At 45.6% G+C, this 18,422-nt stretch overlaps 1 protein-coding gene across 2 annotated transcripts in view; it reads right to left on the minus strand.

Annotated features, from left to right (window-relative positions):
• The window catches only part of CERT1 (ceramide transporter 1), a 101,863-nt gene that overhangs the window by 71,815 nt on the left and 11,626 nt on the right, over window positions 1-18,422 (minus strand). For both annotated transcript variants that reach the window (XM_083151932.1, XM_083151933.1), the window contains exon 3: window positions 6,085-6,201. In XM_083151932.1, the coding sequence (XP_083008058.1) occupies window positions 6,085-6,201 (117 nt within the window). The remainder of the gene's footprint in view (window positions 1-6,084; window positions 6,202-18,422) is intronic.

Raw genomic sequence — 18,422 nt, forward strand, 5'->3', positions numbered from 1 at the left:
TTGTATCAAAAACTACAAATTAAGGAAACAGAAACAAACAATCTCCATACAGCAGCCAGAAAACGGTTCTCTTGCTGTATCAGAATGCCACAAGCTTTTCTGTCTGTGGAGATTTCTCACCATATATGTACATGGTTAGATATAATATATAAATAAAACTATATGAAGCGCACAATGTACGGTTTACTGTCCAGGAAGGGTAAAAATAGTAGATAACGTTTTTCCCAGGGCTTCATTTACAGTATCAGAAAAAACATGCATGTGCTCATTTTTGCTTTCCCTTCATCACATGCTTTTTGTATCTCCAGCTGAACATTGGGCTCCCCCACCTTATCCGTGCTCGTTTGGTTGACCTGGCTGTCTGGGAGGTGGCTATAATAGGAATGTCTGAACAAGATCAAAATAAAATAATGAATTTAAAGGGGGGCAGTGAAGGATCCAGGAATATAAAACCCACAAAAATACCCCGCCACCATTATTTTTTCTTACACAAAACTAAACTTATCCCATACTACATAAATTCTGTACGAAGACCTAGATTTAAAATTTCAGCAGTTTTTTTTTAAAATAAAGTTTGGAGAGTGTGAAAACTCTCCTCTTCCTAATTTCGTCATCTCCTTCCCACTGCCAACAAAAAGCACCAAATTGATTATTAGTAGTTAATGAATGCTGCTGCGGAAAGATTTACACACTGACAGGTGCCCACAGTACAGAGGTTCAAAAGGGGAGGGGAGGAATCAATTCACTGGATTGATTAGGATACGATTTCCACAACTTTATGGAGCATTTGTCGACAAAGGTTTACGAGTACGAAAACAGTCATCTAGGACTAAAAGCTAGCAGAGTGGTGATTATTTAAGCAAGAACAATTTTAGTACAAGAACAATGGTACTGTTCACCCAAAGGCCAAAAGTGGTAAATCAGCTGCTTGGCTTAACTGTCGCTTCCACATCGGACAAAGCACTTGGTAATGGTGTATGTTCAGATGACTTTTCTAAACTCCTGCATATTTTATTTATCCTTTAAAAACTTTTTATTAGACAATGAGAGGACGTTTAGGAAAATAAACTTTACTATACAGTGATATAAAAAGTAAATACTTTTTGGGTTGGAAAAATGTGGGTGGGGCAGCCTCTAAGGCCCAAATGTGGAGTATTCTCTGCCTGTGGACATCCTCCACAGCACTTTCACTAACCTGTTGCAACAGTCAAATCATTTGACTCTAGACTCTAAAGGCCCATACACACTGGGCGACTCAAACAGCCTGTTTGAGCGGCTTTCAGCTCAAAGCCGCTCCGTGTGTATGGCCCGGCGATGAGCAGTGATCGCTGCTGCGCGCTCCCTTATCATCACCGGGAAAGCCGCTCATCTGATGGTAAAACCAGCAGCTTTGAGGACGGCTTTGCATAAGCTCTGCGCTATACAAAGCCATCCTCCCCCCTCCATCGGCGCCGGGCAGGGAGAAAGCAGCTCCGTGTGTATGCATTGAGTGGCTTCCCCCCCAGAGATGAATGCAATCATCGCTGTCCATATACGCTGGGCAAAAATCGCCCAGTGTGTATGGACCTTAAAGTGACCATGTGCCGTTAAAGCAGTTGTAAAGGCAGCACACCGCTAGTATAACCATGCACCCTGTACGGGTGTGTACTATAAGAGCAATGATGAGCTGAGCATCCGCAAATCAAATCCCAACATCACCTTTAATGAATCTCCCACAAAGCGTTTTGAAGACTATAAAATACTCCAGTTCTATAGAATGGGAAGTTGCTGGGAAATTAGTACACGCTTGTTGACAAGCATAGGCGAGTTCACAATGAATCTCTGGAAGGCACAATAGGATTCCCGAAAATAAACTAAAAATCATTCATTTCTTATTAACACCAGTTTATTCATGTCTGCCTAATCCCCACCAGACGGTCCTGCTCATCCAGTTTGCGGAGACCTGGGAATGGTGCCAAAAGACTGCTCTTCTTAGACCCAAGTTTACACCATGCTCATGCAGTTTGCAAGTCCACAATGAACTCATGTTGTTTTCAGGAGAAAAAGTTAGATATGGTTCTGTCAAACATATTGTATTAAATACGTGACCGTTTGCTAGCAACAAGGCACACCCAGGAAACCATGGCCTCCCCTTTTATGCCTGGCAACAGTTATCCATAATAAACTGAATATATTATTTATTTTCTTGAGAGCAAAAGTGCAAGAACAGCAATCACAAGAAGAACAGGTCAAATTCTCCATCTACGCCAGTTGGATAAACTTTTAAACAGCTTCTATAGGACCCAAGTTGTACATCAACAATAAATTGCAAAGCATAGAAATGCAAAACCCACAGAGAAAATATAAAAAATAGGCAGATGTGCAGAGTGTCTGATTTCTATTTGTAGCCAATTTAACCCTATGTGCTCTGCTGCTATATTTTTGTTTCATTTAATACAGGCATGTCCAAACTGTGGTGAGAGGTTGTGAAACTACACATCCCAGCATGCCTTGCCATAGTTTTAGCATTCCCTAATAGCAAAACTGTGGCAAGCCATGATGGGACTTGTAGTTTCACAACAGTTGGAGGGCCATAGTTTGGACATTTAATGTATGAAGCTTGGAGAAGTAGTATCTATCACCATAAAGAATGTTATGTGCAAGATGATAATGCTCCAGCCAGTCAGCTCCTAACTGTCAATTTACATATTGCAGCTGATTGGCTGGTGCAAGACCAACTTGCACATAACATAGGGGGAACCAATCAGCTCCTAACTGTCCCTTTTTAAACCCAGTATGTAACTTAATAGCCAGGAGCTGACTGAAGGGCAGATTTATTAAGCTTGATGAAGTGATAAAGTGACTGGTTTGTATCACCGGCCAATCAGCTCCTAACTATGAAGTTACAGGCTTGGTTTGAAAAATAACAGGTAGGACTTACCCAAGCTTAATAAATCTACTTCTGTGGTATCGATCTATGGTGATAGATACCACTTCTCCAAGCTTCATACATTTACCCCTGAGGCGCAAGCTACACCCTGCCAGGTTTGCCTACGGAGATACCAGCAGGCAATATGTGTCCAGAAAGCTACACTTCCAGGAGCAACAAGAGTGGACTTGTGTCTACCACATTTTGGTTTCGGAATTCCATCTCACATGAACCACAGGCTACTGCTACTAATGGCTCACCCGTACATCTGAACCTAGACCTGCTTCTGTGGTTATGTGCAGCCACACTGCTGCAAGATGGCCAGTTCCTATGCATCAGTGCTGCACGTGTGCATAAGGCAGAGCTTGGTGACCTAAGTCTAGCTGCAAGACTGCCGGGAAAGAAACAGCTTTATTTTGTGTGGTCACGGGATACAAGCAGATGCAGAGAGGTTTAATAGCACCAAATAAAAGGTACAAAAATAAAAACAAACCCTAAAGCAAATTTTCCATTTGCGATAAACAGTAATATAATGACAGAACTATGTACTTCGCAGGACATCTAAATATACAACAAAGCGTTTCTCCCAATACGTTCTGCTGTCTATTGCAGAGTACACGGACACAGAACACACAGGTGCCCATTTCATAGAAAGTGCTTCCTTTATGGACTCCATTATACAGCCATCAATTTCTTATGTCAAAATGTCCCAAAGACCATTCTGGAGCTAGAAGGCTTTGCCATTTGGGAACAAAGCCATTAAAATACATGGTACTTGTTTAGTTTCACGGCGCCTCCGATCCATGAAACTAAACAAGTACTAAATACATTTCTACTAGTGTATACAGCACCTCGTCCAAATTCTGTGTGTCTGTAATAGTGGCCATTACCTATTCCATCTATAAATATAACAGGGTGGACATAAACACTTCACATACCACTCGTTAGATACATTTATCCCCCCCCCCCCACACACACACACACACACACACACACACTAGAATTATCTATCCTTGTAGTTTCAAAATACCTGGAAAGCCGTGGGTTTTCTGGCCTCGTTACAGGTTAACTTGCAAATGAAAGCTAACAGTTCTTCAAAATATTATGTGCAAAAAGTCAATAATTAGCTTTCATCACCATTCTTGTGCAATATTTAACTAAACTTCAATTAATTGACTTGGCCATATTCATATTTATTTATACTAAAAAGAACAGTCGCTGTCAGCGACGCTGGCATTTTTTAGCGGATATTTTGAGTATCCCCAAAGCAATGTTGGCACTCAAAGTGTTAATGCGGATTACCGGAACACATGCTTCATCTGCACATGACTATGAGGAGTCTGTTTTAGCACCAGTGTGCCAAAGTATTTGTGGTCGGGAGTAAGCGAAGAGAGACGAACCAAGACTTGGGGGGGGGGGGGGGAGGCACACAATTGTTTTTCACAGCGAAGTGCCAGCTGGCAATGCAGGAGTATTACATGTGATCCGATTGCTTGGCAGTGAGGGCAACAGATTGATCAATCCTGGTTAGGACAGAACTACATTGCTGGGTATTCATTTAAGACTGAATGCCTAAAACTCTGAGTTAAAAGGGAATTTTTGTATGCGACTTGTAAAGTTTACTTCAAGAAAGACTCAAGCACACTGAAAAAAAAAAAAAAAAAACACGACTGACTAATTATATCTGTGATCTGATCTAGAACATTATCTACATGGTTACGTTTTAACTCTAGACTTTCCCATGTATATTTTTTCTATCTTCACATAGTAACATGCTATAAATACCAGAACAGGGTCACTCCGTAAGGGGGAAAGCTTGGCAAGCTGCAAGCTAAATCCTAAATCGGAATAGTTTCTAGTTGTGTTACCAATTTCCTAAAACCAATGGATCCTGGTTCCTTCTACAACATCTAACCCTACTTCTATACGGAGCCCCAGCGCACATATGGAGTGTTGTTCTGTTCATAAGGGCCAGTGCAGCAAAAAGTAGCAGTTGCTCCATGTATTTGTTTGGAAGAAATTAATGGAACCTCCGTCTGGTTGGCTGTTGTGTACTGTAGGTCTGTAAGCGATTTTACCAGGCATGTCCAAACTGTGGCTCTCCGGCTGTTGTAAAACTACACATCCCAGCATGCCTTGCATAGTTTTAGCGTTCCCTAAAGGCCAAACTGTGGCAATGCATGATGGAACTTTTAGTTTCACAACAGCTGGAGGGCCCCCGTTTGGACATGCCTGGTTAATAGTGCCATCGCGACTTGTACAGCGCTATGGATACTTTGTGATGCCTAATAAATAAAATATGACATTTAAACACTACCTTCATGTACAAAATAAAGTTATAATATAAGCAATTACACTTTAAAGCTGCTTATGATAGTGAATTGTGGGTAGGGGAACCCCAAGACACCTTGTAACAACTTCTACTTCAGTGAACAGCTGAAACTTAAGCTCCTGCTTCTAATGGGATTGTAATTAGCAAGCAAAATGTCCATTATCCTCTTTTTACCAAATAGGAGGAGAGTGATCCTGTTTCTCCAGCTGAGCAGCAGCTAAGTAGCTTAAAATATAGCCTTTCCAATAACCACATATTTCAAGCAATGCACCAAGTTTACCCAAATGTCATTTTATGTAACTGTAAAAGGTTGATCCAATTAAATGCTATTTACAGTGTGTAAATCACCTGTATATTTATGGTAGCCCAACATGGTGTTTTTCCATGCACCCATTGGGGGTAAGAAGTAAAATCCACAATGAGACAAAATAAGTTGTAATGATGGGTGCCATTACTGGTATTTCAATGCAGTCATAAACACCACCACCACGGAATACTTAAGCAGTAGCTTCGTGCCAAAAGCAAGTTTTATAGAAATCCATTTAGTTTGAAAGGGAGTAAAATAAATGAGAGGGTTTAAAGCAGGCATGTCCAACGTTGGCCCTCCAGATGTTGTGAAACTACACATCCCAGCATGCTTTGCCACAGTTTTGCTATTAGAGAATGCTAAAACTATTGCAAAGCATGCTGGGATGTGTAGTTTCAAAACATCTGGAGGGCCAACGTTGGACATGCCTGGTTTAAAGCATAAATATCATGTTTATCAGAAGAGCAGATTATTGCCGTTAAAAGTTATATACAGTATATCACTTTCTGTATAAAATAATGAACAGGTCAGTTCTACCTTGTGCTGCTCTATAGAACATATCCATCGCTGCCGGTGGTCCGGATCCTGTGCGCGTAGGTACCATACACTGTCATTAACACTGATATCGAAACGGCATTCGTCAAATTCATGCGGCTGAAAAGACAAAAAATATATATTTATATATATTTTTTATAAAAAAGAAATAGTTAACTTTAAACCTAAAATAAACAGATCTATACAATGCCGTCAATGCTGGTCATCGTATTACAGCCAACTCTGGAAAGATTTACATCTGTAAAGCTTGTAATTAGACTATATATGGAAAACATACCAATATCTCCAACTGTAAAACTAAGTAACCTGAGAACTGGTCCCACGAATATATTTTCTACATTAGTCGTCTCTAAGCCAGGGGTGGGCAAAAAGTGGCCCTCCAGCTGATGATGAACTACACATCCCAGCATGCCTTGCCTTAGTTTTGCTATTTGGCCATGCTGAAACTGATGCAAGGCATGCTGGGAGGGTTAGTTCATCAACAGCTGGAGGGACATTTATTGCCCACCCCTGCTCTAAGCTAAAATGTTACACACTTGGGAGGAGCGCTTCTCACTATTGTTGTGTACACACAGTAATGCTGGGTACACACCAGGACGACTAGGGCCCGATCCCCTCAATCTAGATCCAATTCCGACCAACTGGATGTAGATTGTGTGCTGATTGGGCCCTTTTCGGTCCTGGTGTGGACCGATACCGATCCGATGCGCGGTCCCGCAGGTCGGTCGGTCGTTATTGAGATCCTACCTGCTGCAGGTAGGATCTCAATGACGACCATACAGCCGGGTGCGGGTCGCCATCGGATCGGACCCGCTCACGGTGCACATCGTGAGCGGGTTGTGCCCCCCCCGTGTCACCGTGAGCGGGTCAGACGAGACACTGACGACCCCCTCACGATGTGCATCGTGAGCGGGTCGTCCTGGTGTGTACCCTACATAAGATTCCCTTGCTAATCGAGTGCTATGCAATCTTTGCTAACCCTGTACTCTTTACATACAATTCATACTATCTACATTAGATTTGCACTACAGAGTCATTGCTGCCCTGTCTATTTCGCTATTCGATATGTGCTGAACTGGAGGGCGCATCGGGATCGGAAAGGTTAAAAACTTGTGCGACCTGCATGCAATCCCGATTTGATTTTGACTATATAGTCAAAATCTAATGTTAAATCTCACCGTGTGTACACAGCATTAGTTTGAGAGAGGGGGATATAGATTTTACATATCCAGAGGCAAAGTGATACCATAGCATTCTGCACAAGTGTCCTAGAATTAGGTACACTGTTCGGCAGTGTAATTTCAAAAAATAAAAAAAACAGACGCACCACACATTTATGGGGCAACTAAATTTATTTTATGGGGGCACCAGACAAAGCAACGCAATTGTTGTCCTGCTTGGGCATAAAAAGCCGAAGGCCCACACATTTCAGATGGTTGCCTTTCAGAAGTGGAACGCGGAAAGGTGCACAGTGTCATCTGTTAGGAGTCCAAAACCTCACATTACTTCCATTAGTGTAGACTCTTTAGGTTGCTGGACAATGGGGGGGGGGTTTGCACACGTTGTGCCAAAAAACAAAAACGGTACTTGTTTCCTCGCACGGTACCCTGTACGCATACAGGGCTATTCTCCGTAGTTAAATCGCATCGGATCGCACAGCGTGTATTGTGCCGTGCGATGCGATGTCCATATTAAATGCACAGGAGTGCTTATACAATGAAATATCGCATTAGAGATAGGACAGCACCAGACAAGGTACGATCCGATGCGATGCGATATTTCATTGTATAAGCACCCATGCTATGACATATGATCAGATGTGCATATTTAGTACACAGGAGTACTTATACAATGAAATATTGCATCGCATGCCACCATACAGTGGATGTGATCCGATATTTAATTGTACAAGCGGCAAGAGTTTCTTTTGCGTCACCACCACTATCCAAGCCACCCCGAAGCGTGGTGAGCGGTGGCGGAACGCGACCTTTCCATACCCCACTATCCACGTTGGCGTGAAGTTGATTTTATATAAAGTGTGGTGAGCGCAGCGATCCACCGAGCCCGAAGCATGGTGAGCGCAGTGAGTCCGGCGAGGGGACGCGGATTACTTGACATGTTTTTCTTGTGCGCTCACCACGCTTCGGGATCGGTGGCTCGCCACACTTTATAAGATCAACTCCACGCTGATGTGGATAGTGGGGGTATGAAAAGGTTGGAGTACGTGTTCCATTGCGCTCGCCGCGCATCGGGTTGGCGTGGATAGTGGTGGTGTTTTAGAAACACATTCACACCTGCAATATCATACAGCTGACACAGTAATGGCGACAGGTATTAACGAATAACTGTAATTTACTTAAATAATTAGATTGAAGAATCACATTGATTACAATAAATGATGATAACAATATATCAACTTAAAACCATTACATTAATTATTAAAAATCATGAAAGCAAATCCGTCAATCATCTTTAGGGAAGAGCTTAAGTGCTTGGAGTATTCGTTGAAATGGGTTTTCAGCTCCCAATGTCTTTCTTCACATAAACTCCTGTAAATAGGATTGGAGCTCGTGTCGTGCTGTGCCTATTTGGCGCTTATTGTGCCATTTACATGCGCCCCAAAGTCTCTCCACATTCTGGGCATGAACCCTTGTGGCCGGGTCAATGAAATTGAACCTATGGTTCACTTTAAAGTGCTGATAACCAGCCAGTTCCAGCTGTTCAGTGCTGTACGCCCTTCAGCAGTCCGTATAAATAGTGGTGCCTGGCTCAATATGTTCAATTATAGACTCCATCAATGTGGTGGCATCATGTCTGGCCACCATTTTAAGGAAACAATGTTCGGTTTCCCGACATATTCCACCAAAAATCCACTGCTGTGGTAAAGTCCACCCAAAGTTACTTTTGCGCTTCACAAATAAGGTTTCATCCACCTCCACAATGTGGCCGGCTCCACCGAGCCATAATGCCCATGGCGCAAGCATCCCGCATCCAGCGGTTATCGAGACCGCAGTTTTCTTGGAAATATCAAGCTGCTGCCCACAATATTCAATGGAGGTGAGCTCCTGGGCCCAGGAATAGATAAAGCGCACCAAGGTGACAAAGGATAAGCGGCGCCCTGGACACCAGTGGGCCGCTCTGAGGCTCACCTTCAGCCAGCACGCTTTAACATGACACCGCCACATACACTCCTTCACTGAGAGGTGCATAGGGTGCGCATTTCTTCGCCAGCGGAAGGAGATCGTGCTGTTGGAAGAATTCGATAGTCTCCTCCGTCTGAGGCAAGAACATATTAATAGATGCAGCCATTTCATAAACTTTCAATAGTTCACCAGCAGCTCTGAGGGATGCTTCCACTCCTGTCAGAAAATCACCTCAGAATGATTCTGAGAGGATCTGACAGGGGGCGGGAATGACAGAGAGCGGGACTGGTACTTAAATCGCATCGCATGCCATTATAACGTGACATGCAATACGATCCGATTTCAGTATGGTACCGTACGTACTGAAATCGGGCGCTGTGCTAGGAAACAAGTACCACACAAACATTTGATCGCCATGTGGATCTCCCATCACTTTGGTCCTTATTCAGATCTGATCGCAGTACAAATTTGTTTGGAAAATGGGCAAAACCATGTGCACTGCAGGTGGGGCAGATGTAACATGTGCAGAGATTGTTACATTTGGATGGGGTGTGTTGAAACTGAAATCTAAATTGCAGTGTAAAAATAATGCAGCCAGTATTTACCCTGCACAGAAACAAAATAACTCACCCAAATCTGCAGTGCACATGGTTTTGCCCATTTTCCAAACAAATTTGTACTGCGATCAGATCTGAATAAGGGCCTTTAAGTGGGAGATTGAATCCTGAAAGCTTTTTATGCACAAATCATTTCACTCTTACAAATAAGCAAGTATTAAACTATTGAAGAAGTTTACAAGGATTGTAGTTTCTATTTTAGAAATAGAGGGGACATTAAGGAAGTGCTTGAGTAAAGTCTTAAGGCTCCCCATACACTAGCAATTTGGGCCGATTTCCCCCCGTTTTTGATGGTTCAGGTTAAGAAAATCAACCCACATAGGATGTTACCATGCCATGTGACATGCCACCAGGTAAGATGCATGGCCCTGTATGCATGGGACCACAGTCTGCAGTCTGATTTGTACCCCCTTCCCGACAGCGTGGAACAGGGGGCCGCATGCGATACATACCTTGTGAAAGGTCCGCATGCAATGTATCACATGCGATCCTGCCGATCTCTTTTTTTTTTTTGCGGGGGGGGGGGGGGGGAGAAACATTGTAACTAGAATAGTGTTCCCGCTAGGCTGTTTTGCGCCCTGCCCGATTTTTAAAGGGTAAAATGCGCCCTGCCCGTCTAAAACAGCCTCACGGCGAAGCCCTAGCATCGCCGTTGACGGCGATGCCTGGTGCTTCCCCGACAGCACAGTGGCTTCGGAGGGGTCGGGCCCGCCCCCTTTGATGACTGTGCCAGCCGAGCCCGCCCCCTTTGACGACAATGGCGGCCCAAGCACGCCTCTTTCATTACGGCGGCGGCCCGGGCACGCCCCCTTCATGACGGTGGCCCAGTCCGCCCCTCAGCGCCCTGCCCGGTGTCACTCCTAGAGTGAACACTAAACTAGAAAACAACCTTACAGTACATCGCTGTGTGTAGGGGCCAGCGAAAGCGGTGCGCTCAGCACATCACTGTGTGTGTGTGTACCCTGAGCTATCCAGCATAGTTCAGATCGCTCAGCACACTCATTTTGTGTGTAGGCCCCATTAGGAGTGAAGTAAAAAAAAAAAAAAAAGGGGGGATGGATCTGTAGATAATGACAACCACAGTCTCAATAACCCATTCCAAGACCATGGAATAGCAACTTAGTAGAACTACATGTCTGGAGGCTAGAAACAAACACACACCACAGAATGACAGCAGATATAAAACCAGTATTCAATCCCAGCCAGGACTCAACTGCTGCAGATGGGTGCCCGACAGGCATTTACCCGATGTCGGGATCCCGACTGTCAAAACACAGACAGCCGGGTTCCCAACGGCCGCCGGCTATTCTGCCGCAAGGGGGTTTGTTGCGCTCGCCATGCTGTCTGGGTCCGGCCAGTCGGGATCCCGACGTCGGGATAATGAATGTTGGGATCCCGACTGTCGGATCCCTGTACCACACACCTGCAGATTCCCTATGGAGGTGAAACTGTATGGTCAGAAATGGCCACTGGATTGTCGCTATTTTCACCCCGCGGAATTAGCGTCTGGGAGTGAATACCCCACATCTGTCTGGTAGGAACAAAAACCTGGCAATGGACGAAAGCAAATGATCGGCTGCACATAAAAGATTTGTTACTCTTATGTGCAGCCTCCGCGCTGGGAATGCTGCGAATCATACCAGAGAGGCGGGCAGTGGAAACAGAGGAACCGGGCGGGGATGCCCATACGAGTGAATGGGCCCATACGAATCTTAAACAATTGTCGATTGGCCGAGAGAGCTCTCAGCCAATCACTGGCTTCCTATTCATTCGTATGGGCTTTTTTTTTTTACTTGCAGTTCCCTGCTCCCCCTTGCCCGGCTCTCCATTCCCCCTTGCTGGCGTCCGTCGCCCCTGCACATATTAAATCACATGCGATTTATCATACACAAAACTTGTGTATGACCCCTCCCGGGGAGCCGCCGGAGAAATCAGGTCCAACTTGTTCTTAGGACAAGTTGGACTAAAGGCCCCCATACACTAGCAGATTTTGGTCAGATTTCAGCCAGATCAGTCGGATCTGGCCGAAATCGGACCAAAATCGGCTAGTTTTGATGTCCCCTCAGATCCGATGCGCGGTCCCGTGCGCATCGGATCTGCGTCGGGTGGTCGGACCTGCTGCACGTCCGACCACCCGACTTGGGACCTAGTGGGGCGGCGCGGCGATGGAGGGAGCAGGGGGGGGCTGGGGACGCTGCGGGGGACACGTCTGTGTCCCCCGCTGCGGGGGACAGCGTCTGTGCGGCGAGAAGGTAGAGGGAGCAGGGGGGGCTGGAGACGCTGCGGGGGACACAGGCTGCATAGAGCCGGGCAGGGGGAGCCGGCCGGGAGCTGTCAGTAATGAATAAAAAAAAAAAAAGCCCATACAATGAATGGGCGGCCTGTGATTGGCTGAGCGCTCTCTCAGCCAGTCAGCAATTGGCTGAGAGAGCGCTCAGCAGCCAATCACAGGCTGCCCATTCATTGTATGGGCTTTTTTTTTTATTCATTACTGACAGCTCCCGGCCGGCTCCCCCTGCCCGGCTCTATGCAGCCTGTGTCCCCCGCAGCGTCTCCAGCCCCCCCTGCTCCCTCTACCTTCTCGCCGCACAGACGCTGTCCCCCGCAGCGTGGGACACAGACGTGTCCCCCGCAGCGTCCCCAGCCCCCCTGCTCCCACCAGCTCCCACCTCTTAGCCCCCCCCCCCCTGCTCCCCGGGTTTTTTTACATGTGATAAATCGAGACGATTTATCACATGTAAAAAATGGCACATCAAGTGCCAATCTAATCAAGCTCCCCCGGGGAGCAGCCGGGGAAGCTCAGGGGGAAGTCGGGGGCGACTTGTCCTAAGGACAAGTCGCCCTAGTGTATGGGGGCCTTAAATGTATGGGGGCCTTGAGTCTCAGATGCATCTGATGAAAAATCCCTGGTGCTGCACCAAAGATCCATCTGATCTAAAGCGGTCAGGGGTTTAACATGGAATTGATCAGTAAATAGAGTGAAAAATGAGTTCAAGGGAGATCTGAAGATATTTGTAGCTTAAGATTTGTCTGCATAGTGGATGGGGGGGGGGGGGGGGGGGGGCTTCAGAAACTCGCTGGTAGAAGATCTACAAAGTAGTGGTACCAAAAAGATGCCAATGACTACCTATGCAAACACCATGTGTCATCCTGTGGCCATATACATTATTTTTTTTATTTCAGGGCACTATGGATGGTGTAATGTTTAGCATTACTGCCTCACCACACTGAGGTCATGGGTTTGATTCCCACCATGGCCCCAACTGTGTGGAGTTTGTATATTCTCCCCGTACTTGCTGGGTTTACTCCGGGTTTCCTCCCACAATCCTAAAAATATACTGGTAGGCTAATTGGCTCCCAACTAATTAACCCTAGAATGTCTGTGTTCGTGTACATGTGGTAGGGAATATAGATTGTAAGCTCCACTGGGGCAGGAAATGATGCAATTGTTCAAATATTCTCTGTAAAGCGCTTCGGAATATGTGTACATGCACTGCAGGTGTTAAACGCTAATAGGCAATAACGCCGTTCGCAGTTCGGTACTGTGCAGAAAGCACAGCCGATGAGACCTCATGAATGCTAGAGTTACACTGATGACAGAACTGGCAGGCTGCCTTCCTTTTGAAGTCACAATGAGGGCATGGTGTCAAGCTTTCAGAGGTTTGGAAGCGGCAGTTACAGCATTGCATTCAGGGGCACAATACAACAATAGCAACACTTCTCTTCCAAGCTGCCTGAGCAAATATTTACATGAGCAGCTTAGTCGAGTCTCTGCTTCAGATTGAAGAATAACTACCACCAAAGCAGATCTGCACAGTGCACTTTAACCTATTAGAGCCGTAGCCTGTGATAAACATTAAACCGTTCTTTTATGGTAGATGGGATGGGGAGGGGGGGGCACTTCTACATTCACGCAATTATGTAAGCAGTGACTAACCTAAAAAAAAAGGACTGAAATTACCCAATCCATTTCATGTTTTTCCCAAATGTCGGGAATTACTCTTAATTACTATTAATCTGTTGTATGGTACCAGGAGGAGATGTGGTATTTCCAAATACCTTATTTAATGTATTTATTTATAGGTCAGTGGTAACAAGAGTTTAAAATCACTTACATAATAGGGTGGCTTTCAGTCCACAAGGGGTCATACAAGATGCCAGTCACAGCAGCCACGAAAATGCCAGCCTCTTCCCTCCAATCTAGGAAACTTAGGCCATTGCTACACAGGCTCATTGCCTCCCACATGGGAGAAGATGGTCAATATCAGTCTTCTGGGGTCCTGCCTCTTACATCATAGGACCCATTTATGTATAACAGGCGCTGCGCAGCGTACGGATCATCAGCACTTTGCTACACACAACATCTCCAAGTCTGAAGAACTCCCATAGTCTATAGACACAATCACAAGGTTAACTGAGGGATATTAAACCAGGACCAAAGTAAAACCAGTTTATGCAATATCAGCTCTTAGTGGATCTACGAAGAGCAGCAAAACAGGTACTATGCATGGTCAGGTACCCTGTAGCCAGCTGCTGGAAAGCTCTTGTAGAGAACCAAAGAGCCCCAGACTTACCACACTAAAATTATGTCATGTTCAACAGTATTTCACAAGTGTGAGAGGAAGCATGACCGTAATTGTGAAAACCACGCGGTTCCCACAACATGTGACAAAGCTAACTCGCATGCAACTGTCGTAACTTCTTCCTGCAGTGCAATTGTGCCTCGTGCTCCATGCTTAGTAGCCACGTCACACCTACAAACAACATATTTACATGTTAACCATTCATCACTGCACTTATTTTTTTTTTTTTGCACAACCTGAACTGCTTATAGCCATAAGCTTCTGTTCAGGGACCAGAAAGACCCACAGTAATCATCCGGAGCCATCTACAGAGGGGGTACTGGAAACCTGCTGGCTGTTTAGATTAAGGCTTCTGCTTGTAACTGGCATAATTCATTTGCATCACCAAACACACTAGCGCAGACCACTCAACTAAGCAATCAAAACATACATACATACATCCCACAACTAAGCAATCAAAACATACATACATACATACACCCCACAACTAAGCCATCAAAACATACGTAAACCAGCATATTTCACAATGCAGATTATGTCGATGGAAATAAAAAATGAACTTTTAGTTTACATGGCATACTACTGTAGGTTCAAGACAATGCAGTGAGAAAACTTGAATAGAAGCAGTCTACTTGCTCATAGCTGGCTTTAGACAATTTTCAGTGTACTAAAGACCAGAGTCCAAGCCTGAGGACCTGTGAGAAGAGATCAACATTTGATCATGTGACAAAGAAGCGGGTGAGCAACCTACTGAATAGACCTTAGCAAGTATTTTATTATCGTTCCTAGTTTACAGAAGATGTAGTATGAATACAATTCTGTTTTAAGAAGGCAACTGACCAATCATACTAGGCGACTCTGTATGTATGTAGAGGTGTCTCTGGGGTAAAGCACAGTGACAATTACAGACTATACACCACCTTACGGCTCTGCACATGGCTAGAAATATGCCACGAGCACAGGACGGCGAGAATTCCCCAAAACAGCGAGACCCGCGGCTAATGCAGAAAACTCGCTGTATTTAGCCGCGAGTCTCGCTGCTTCTGGAGCCGCATACGCCAATTCCCCTCACTCAAAAAACGGAGCGAGGGGGAATTGGCGTATGAGGGGGGTGCGTTGAATACTGACAGGGTGAGTGGTGACAGAGAGCAGGAAGCCCTGCTCACTGTCGCCGCTCCCCCACAGCATTGGATTCCTGCCTATGAATTTGTATTAAACCATTCCAGAGATGATGTATGTTAATTAGGAGACCACCCTACCACAGTTGTGCAATTACACTTTTCCGTGTGACGTCAACAGGAGTCAGCAAATCTGCGCTCGATGTACGATTAACAGCAGAACGCAACGTAGCTGCGGGTTTAGCCAAGATGCTTTAGTAAATTACACAAAACTAAAAACCAAATGGGAGAGTGTAGCATTCTGGAAATGCAAAGAATGTCACAAGGGAATAAGCTGTCCTTATGGGTCTTATCTTTGTTATGAAAGATAATCTTAAAATATGATCTAAGTCAGATGGTCCTCATGTGACACTCCACAACCCCAAGAATTATTTTATTATATAGATCTGAGCAGCCAAGTTCTCTCCTACGGAAGGGACAATTTTCTGAACAGAGGAATAAAAACGGCTTATTTGATTAATACACGCATTAGTACAACCCGTTACATCCTTCATTCATTACTTGTGTCACACGGGGTATTAGGGAGGGAGAGCTAAGGCTGCTACTGTTACTAATGCCAAGAAATGGGAAACAAAATTGGTCCCCACCCACTGGAGTCACATGACGACACTTTAGCCATGAATGGAAATGAAAATACACATTTCACAGGCAAAAATTGGCTTCAAAATCCGAACACACCCACAGCATGAAATCTAGGGGGTTATTATGGTTCACTTGCAAAGGCACAATCACTCTCTAATGGACAAAACCATGTGCACTGCAGGTGGGGCAGATGTAACATGTGCAGAGAGAATTAGATTTAGGTGGTGTTTGTACTTCAAATGGATATCTATATTGCAGTGTAAATATAAAGCAGCCAGTATTTACCCTGCACAGAATCAATAAAACACCCAAATCTAACTCGGGTGTGGTACAGGGGTCAGACAGTCGGGATCCCGACTGTCCGGACTCAGACAGCACGGTGGCTCGCCACCTATTCTATTCTCCCTCTATGTGGGTGGTGGACCCAAACGAGGGAAAATAGCAGGTGGCCGTTGAGAACCCGGCTGTCAGTGTTTTGACAGTCCGGATCCCAACGTCGGGTAAATGCCTGTCGGGATCCTGACTGTCGGGACCCCATCTGGCACCCATTTAACTCCCTCTGCATGTTACATTTGCCCCACCTGCAGTGCATATGGTTTTGTCCATTAGAGAGTGATTGTGCCTTTGCGAGTGAGCCAGAATAACCCTCATAGTCCATAGTGCTGTCATGGACCTACATCTACTGCAGAACTACACATCCCAACATGCGCTACGGGCAGTACGGTTGGTGTAGTGGTTAGCATTACTGCCTCACAGTGCTGAGGTCATGGGTTCTATTCCCACCATGTCTCAAACTGTGCGGAGTTTGTATATTCTCCCCGTACTTGCGTGGGTTTACTCCGGGTACTCCGGGTTCCTCCCACAATCCAAAAATATACTGGTAGGTTAATTGGCTCCCAACAAAATTAACCCTAGAATGTCTGTGTGTGCGTGTACATGTAGTAGGGAATATAGATTGTAAGCTCCACTGGGGCAGGGACTGATGTGAATGTTCAACTATACTCTGTAAAGCTCTGCGGAATATGTGTGAGCTAAATAAGAAACTGTTAATAAATAAATAAATAAATAAATAATGCCCTGCCACAGTTTTGCTAGTATGGCCAGGGCATGCTGGGATGTGTAGTTCTACAGCAGCTGTGGGACCGTAGGTTGAATACCCCTGATAAAAGGGCAATCTGGGTAAAAGGAGGGAATTAGTACAGTCGGTACTCTTTACCTAGAACAACGCCCGCGATTGGAATCGCGGGCGTCGGGGGTCAAAAATCGCGGCCATCGCGGGTACATAAAAAACGGGTGCGACGCGATGCCCGCGATTTTCTCGTAGGGAACAATGTTAAAACGGTGATTGACCGCGATTTTACTGTTAAATGCCTCAATGCCCGCGATTTGGCCATAGGAAACAATGTTAAATGGGCCACAGAGCCCTAATAGTGCCCTTTAACTCTGAAATGGCCCCCACAATTGTTAACGCCACCCCACGATCAACGTCAACCCGAAGCGTGGCGAGCGCAGCGAGCCCGCGAGGGGCGGCGGTACGCGTCCTCAGACCTTTTCATGCCCCACTATCCACGTCGGCGTGGAGTTGAGAATAGAATAGTGTGGCGAGCGCAGCGAGCCCCGCGAGGGGACGCGGATACCTTCACAGGTAAACGCGTCCCTTCGCGGGCTTCACAGGTGTCCGCGTCGCCACGGACACCTGTGAAGCCCGCGAGGGGACGCGTATAACTGTGAAGGTATCCGCGACCGCTCGCCACGCTTCGGGCCTCGGTGGCTCGCTGCGCTCGCCACACTATTCTATTCTCAACTCCACGCCGACGTGGATAGTGGGGCATGAAAAGGTCGGAGGACGCGTACCGCTGCGCTCACCACGCTTCGGGTTGACGTTGATCGTGGGGTGGCGTTAACAATTATGGGGGCCATTTCAGAGTTCACGGTGACTATTTGGGCTCTGTGGCCCATTTAACATTGTTTCCTATGTAAAAATCGCGGGCATTGAACACTAAAATCGGGTCCAATCTCATTTTTAACATTGGTCCCTATGGGAAATCGCGGCCATCGCATCGCACCCGATTTTTAGTGCATTCGATGGTCGCCGTTCTAGGTAAAGAGTACCGTACAGTCTGTAACTTTAGGGCAGCATGTTGCAGGAGGACCTTCAAGCGAGAGCCTGTATGTTATTTAATCAGGAGAAAAGCAGAAATGGGTGGTCTGTTCAAG

Source organism: Crinia signifera, chromosome 1 (genome assembly GCF_055691185.1).
Source record: "Crinia signifera chromosome 1, ASM5569118v1, whole genome shotgun sequence".
Lineage (NCBI taxonomy): Eukaryota > Metazoa > Chordata > Amphibia > Anura > Myobatrachidae > Crinia > Crinia signifera.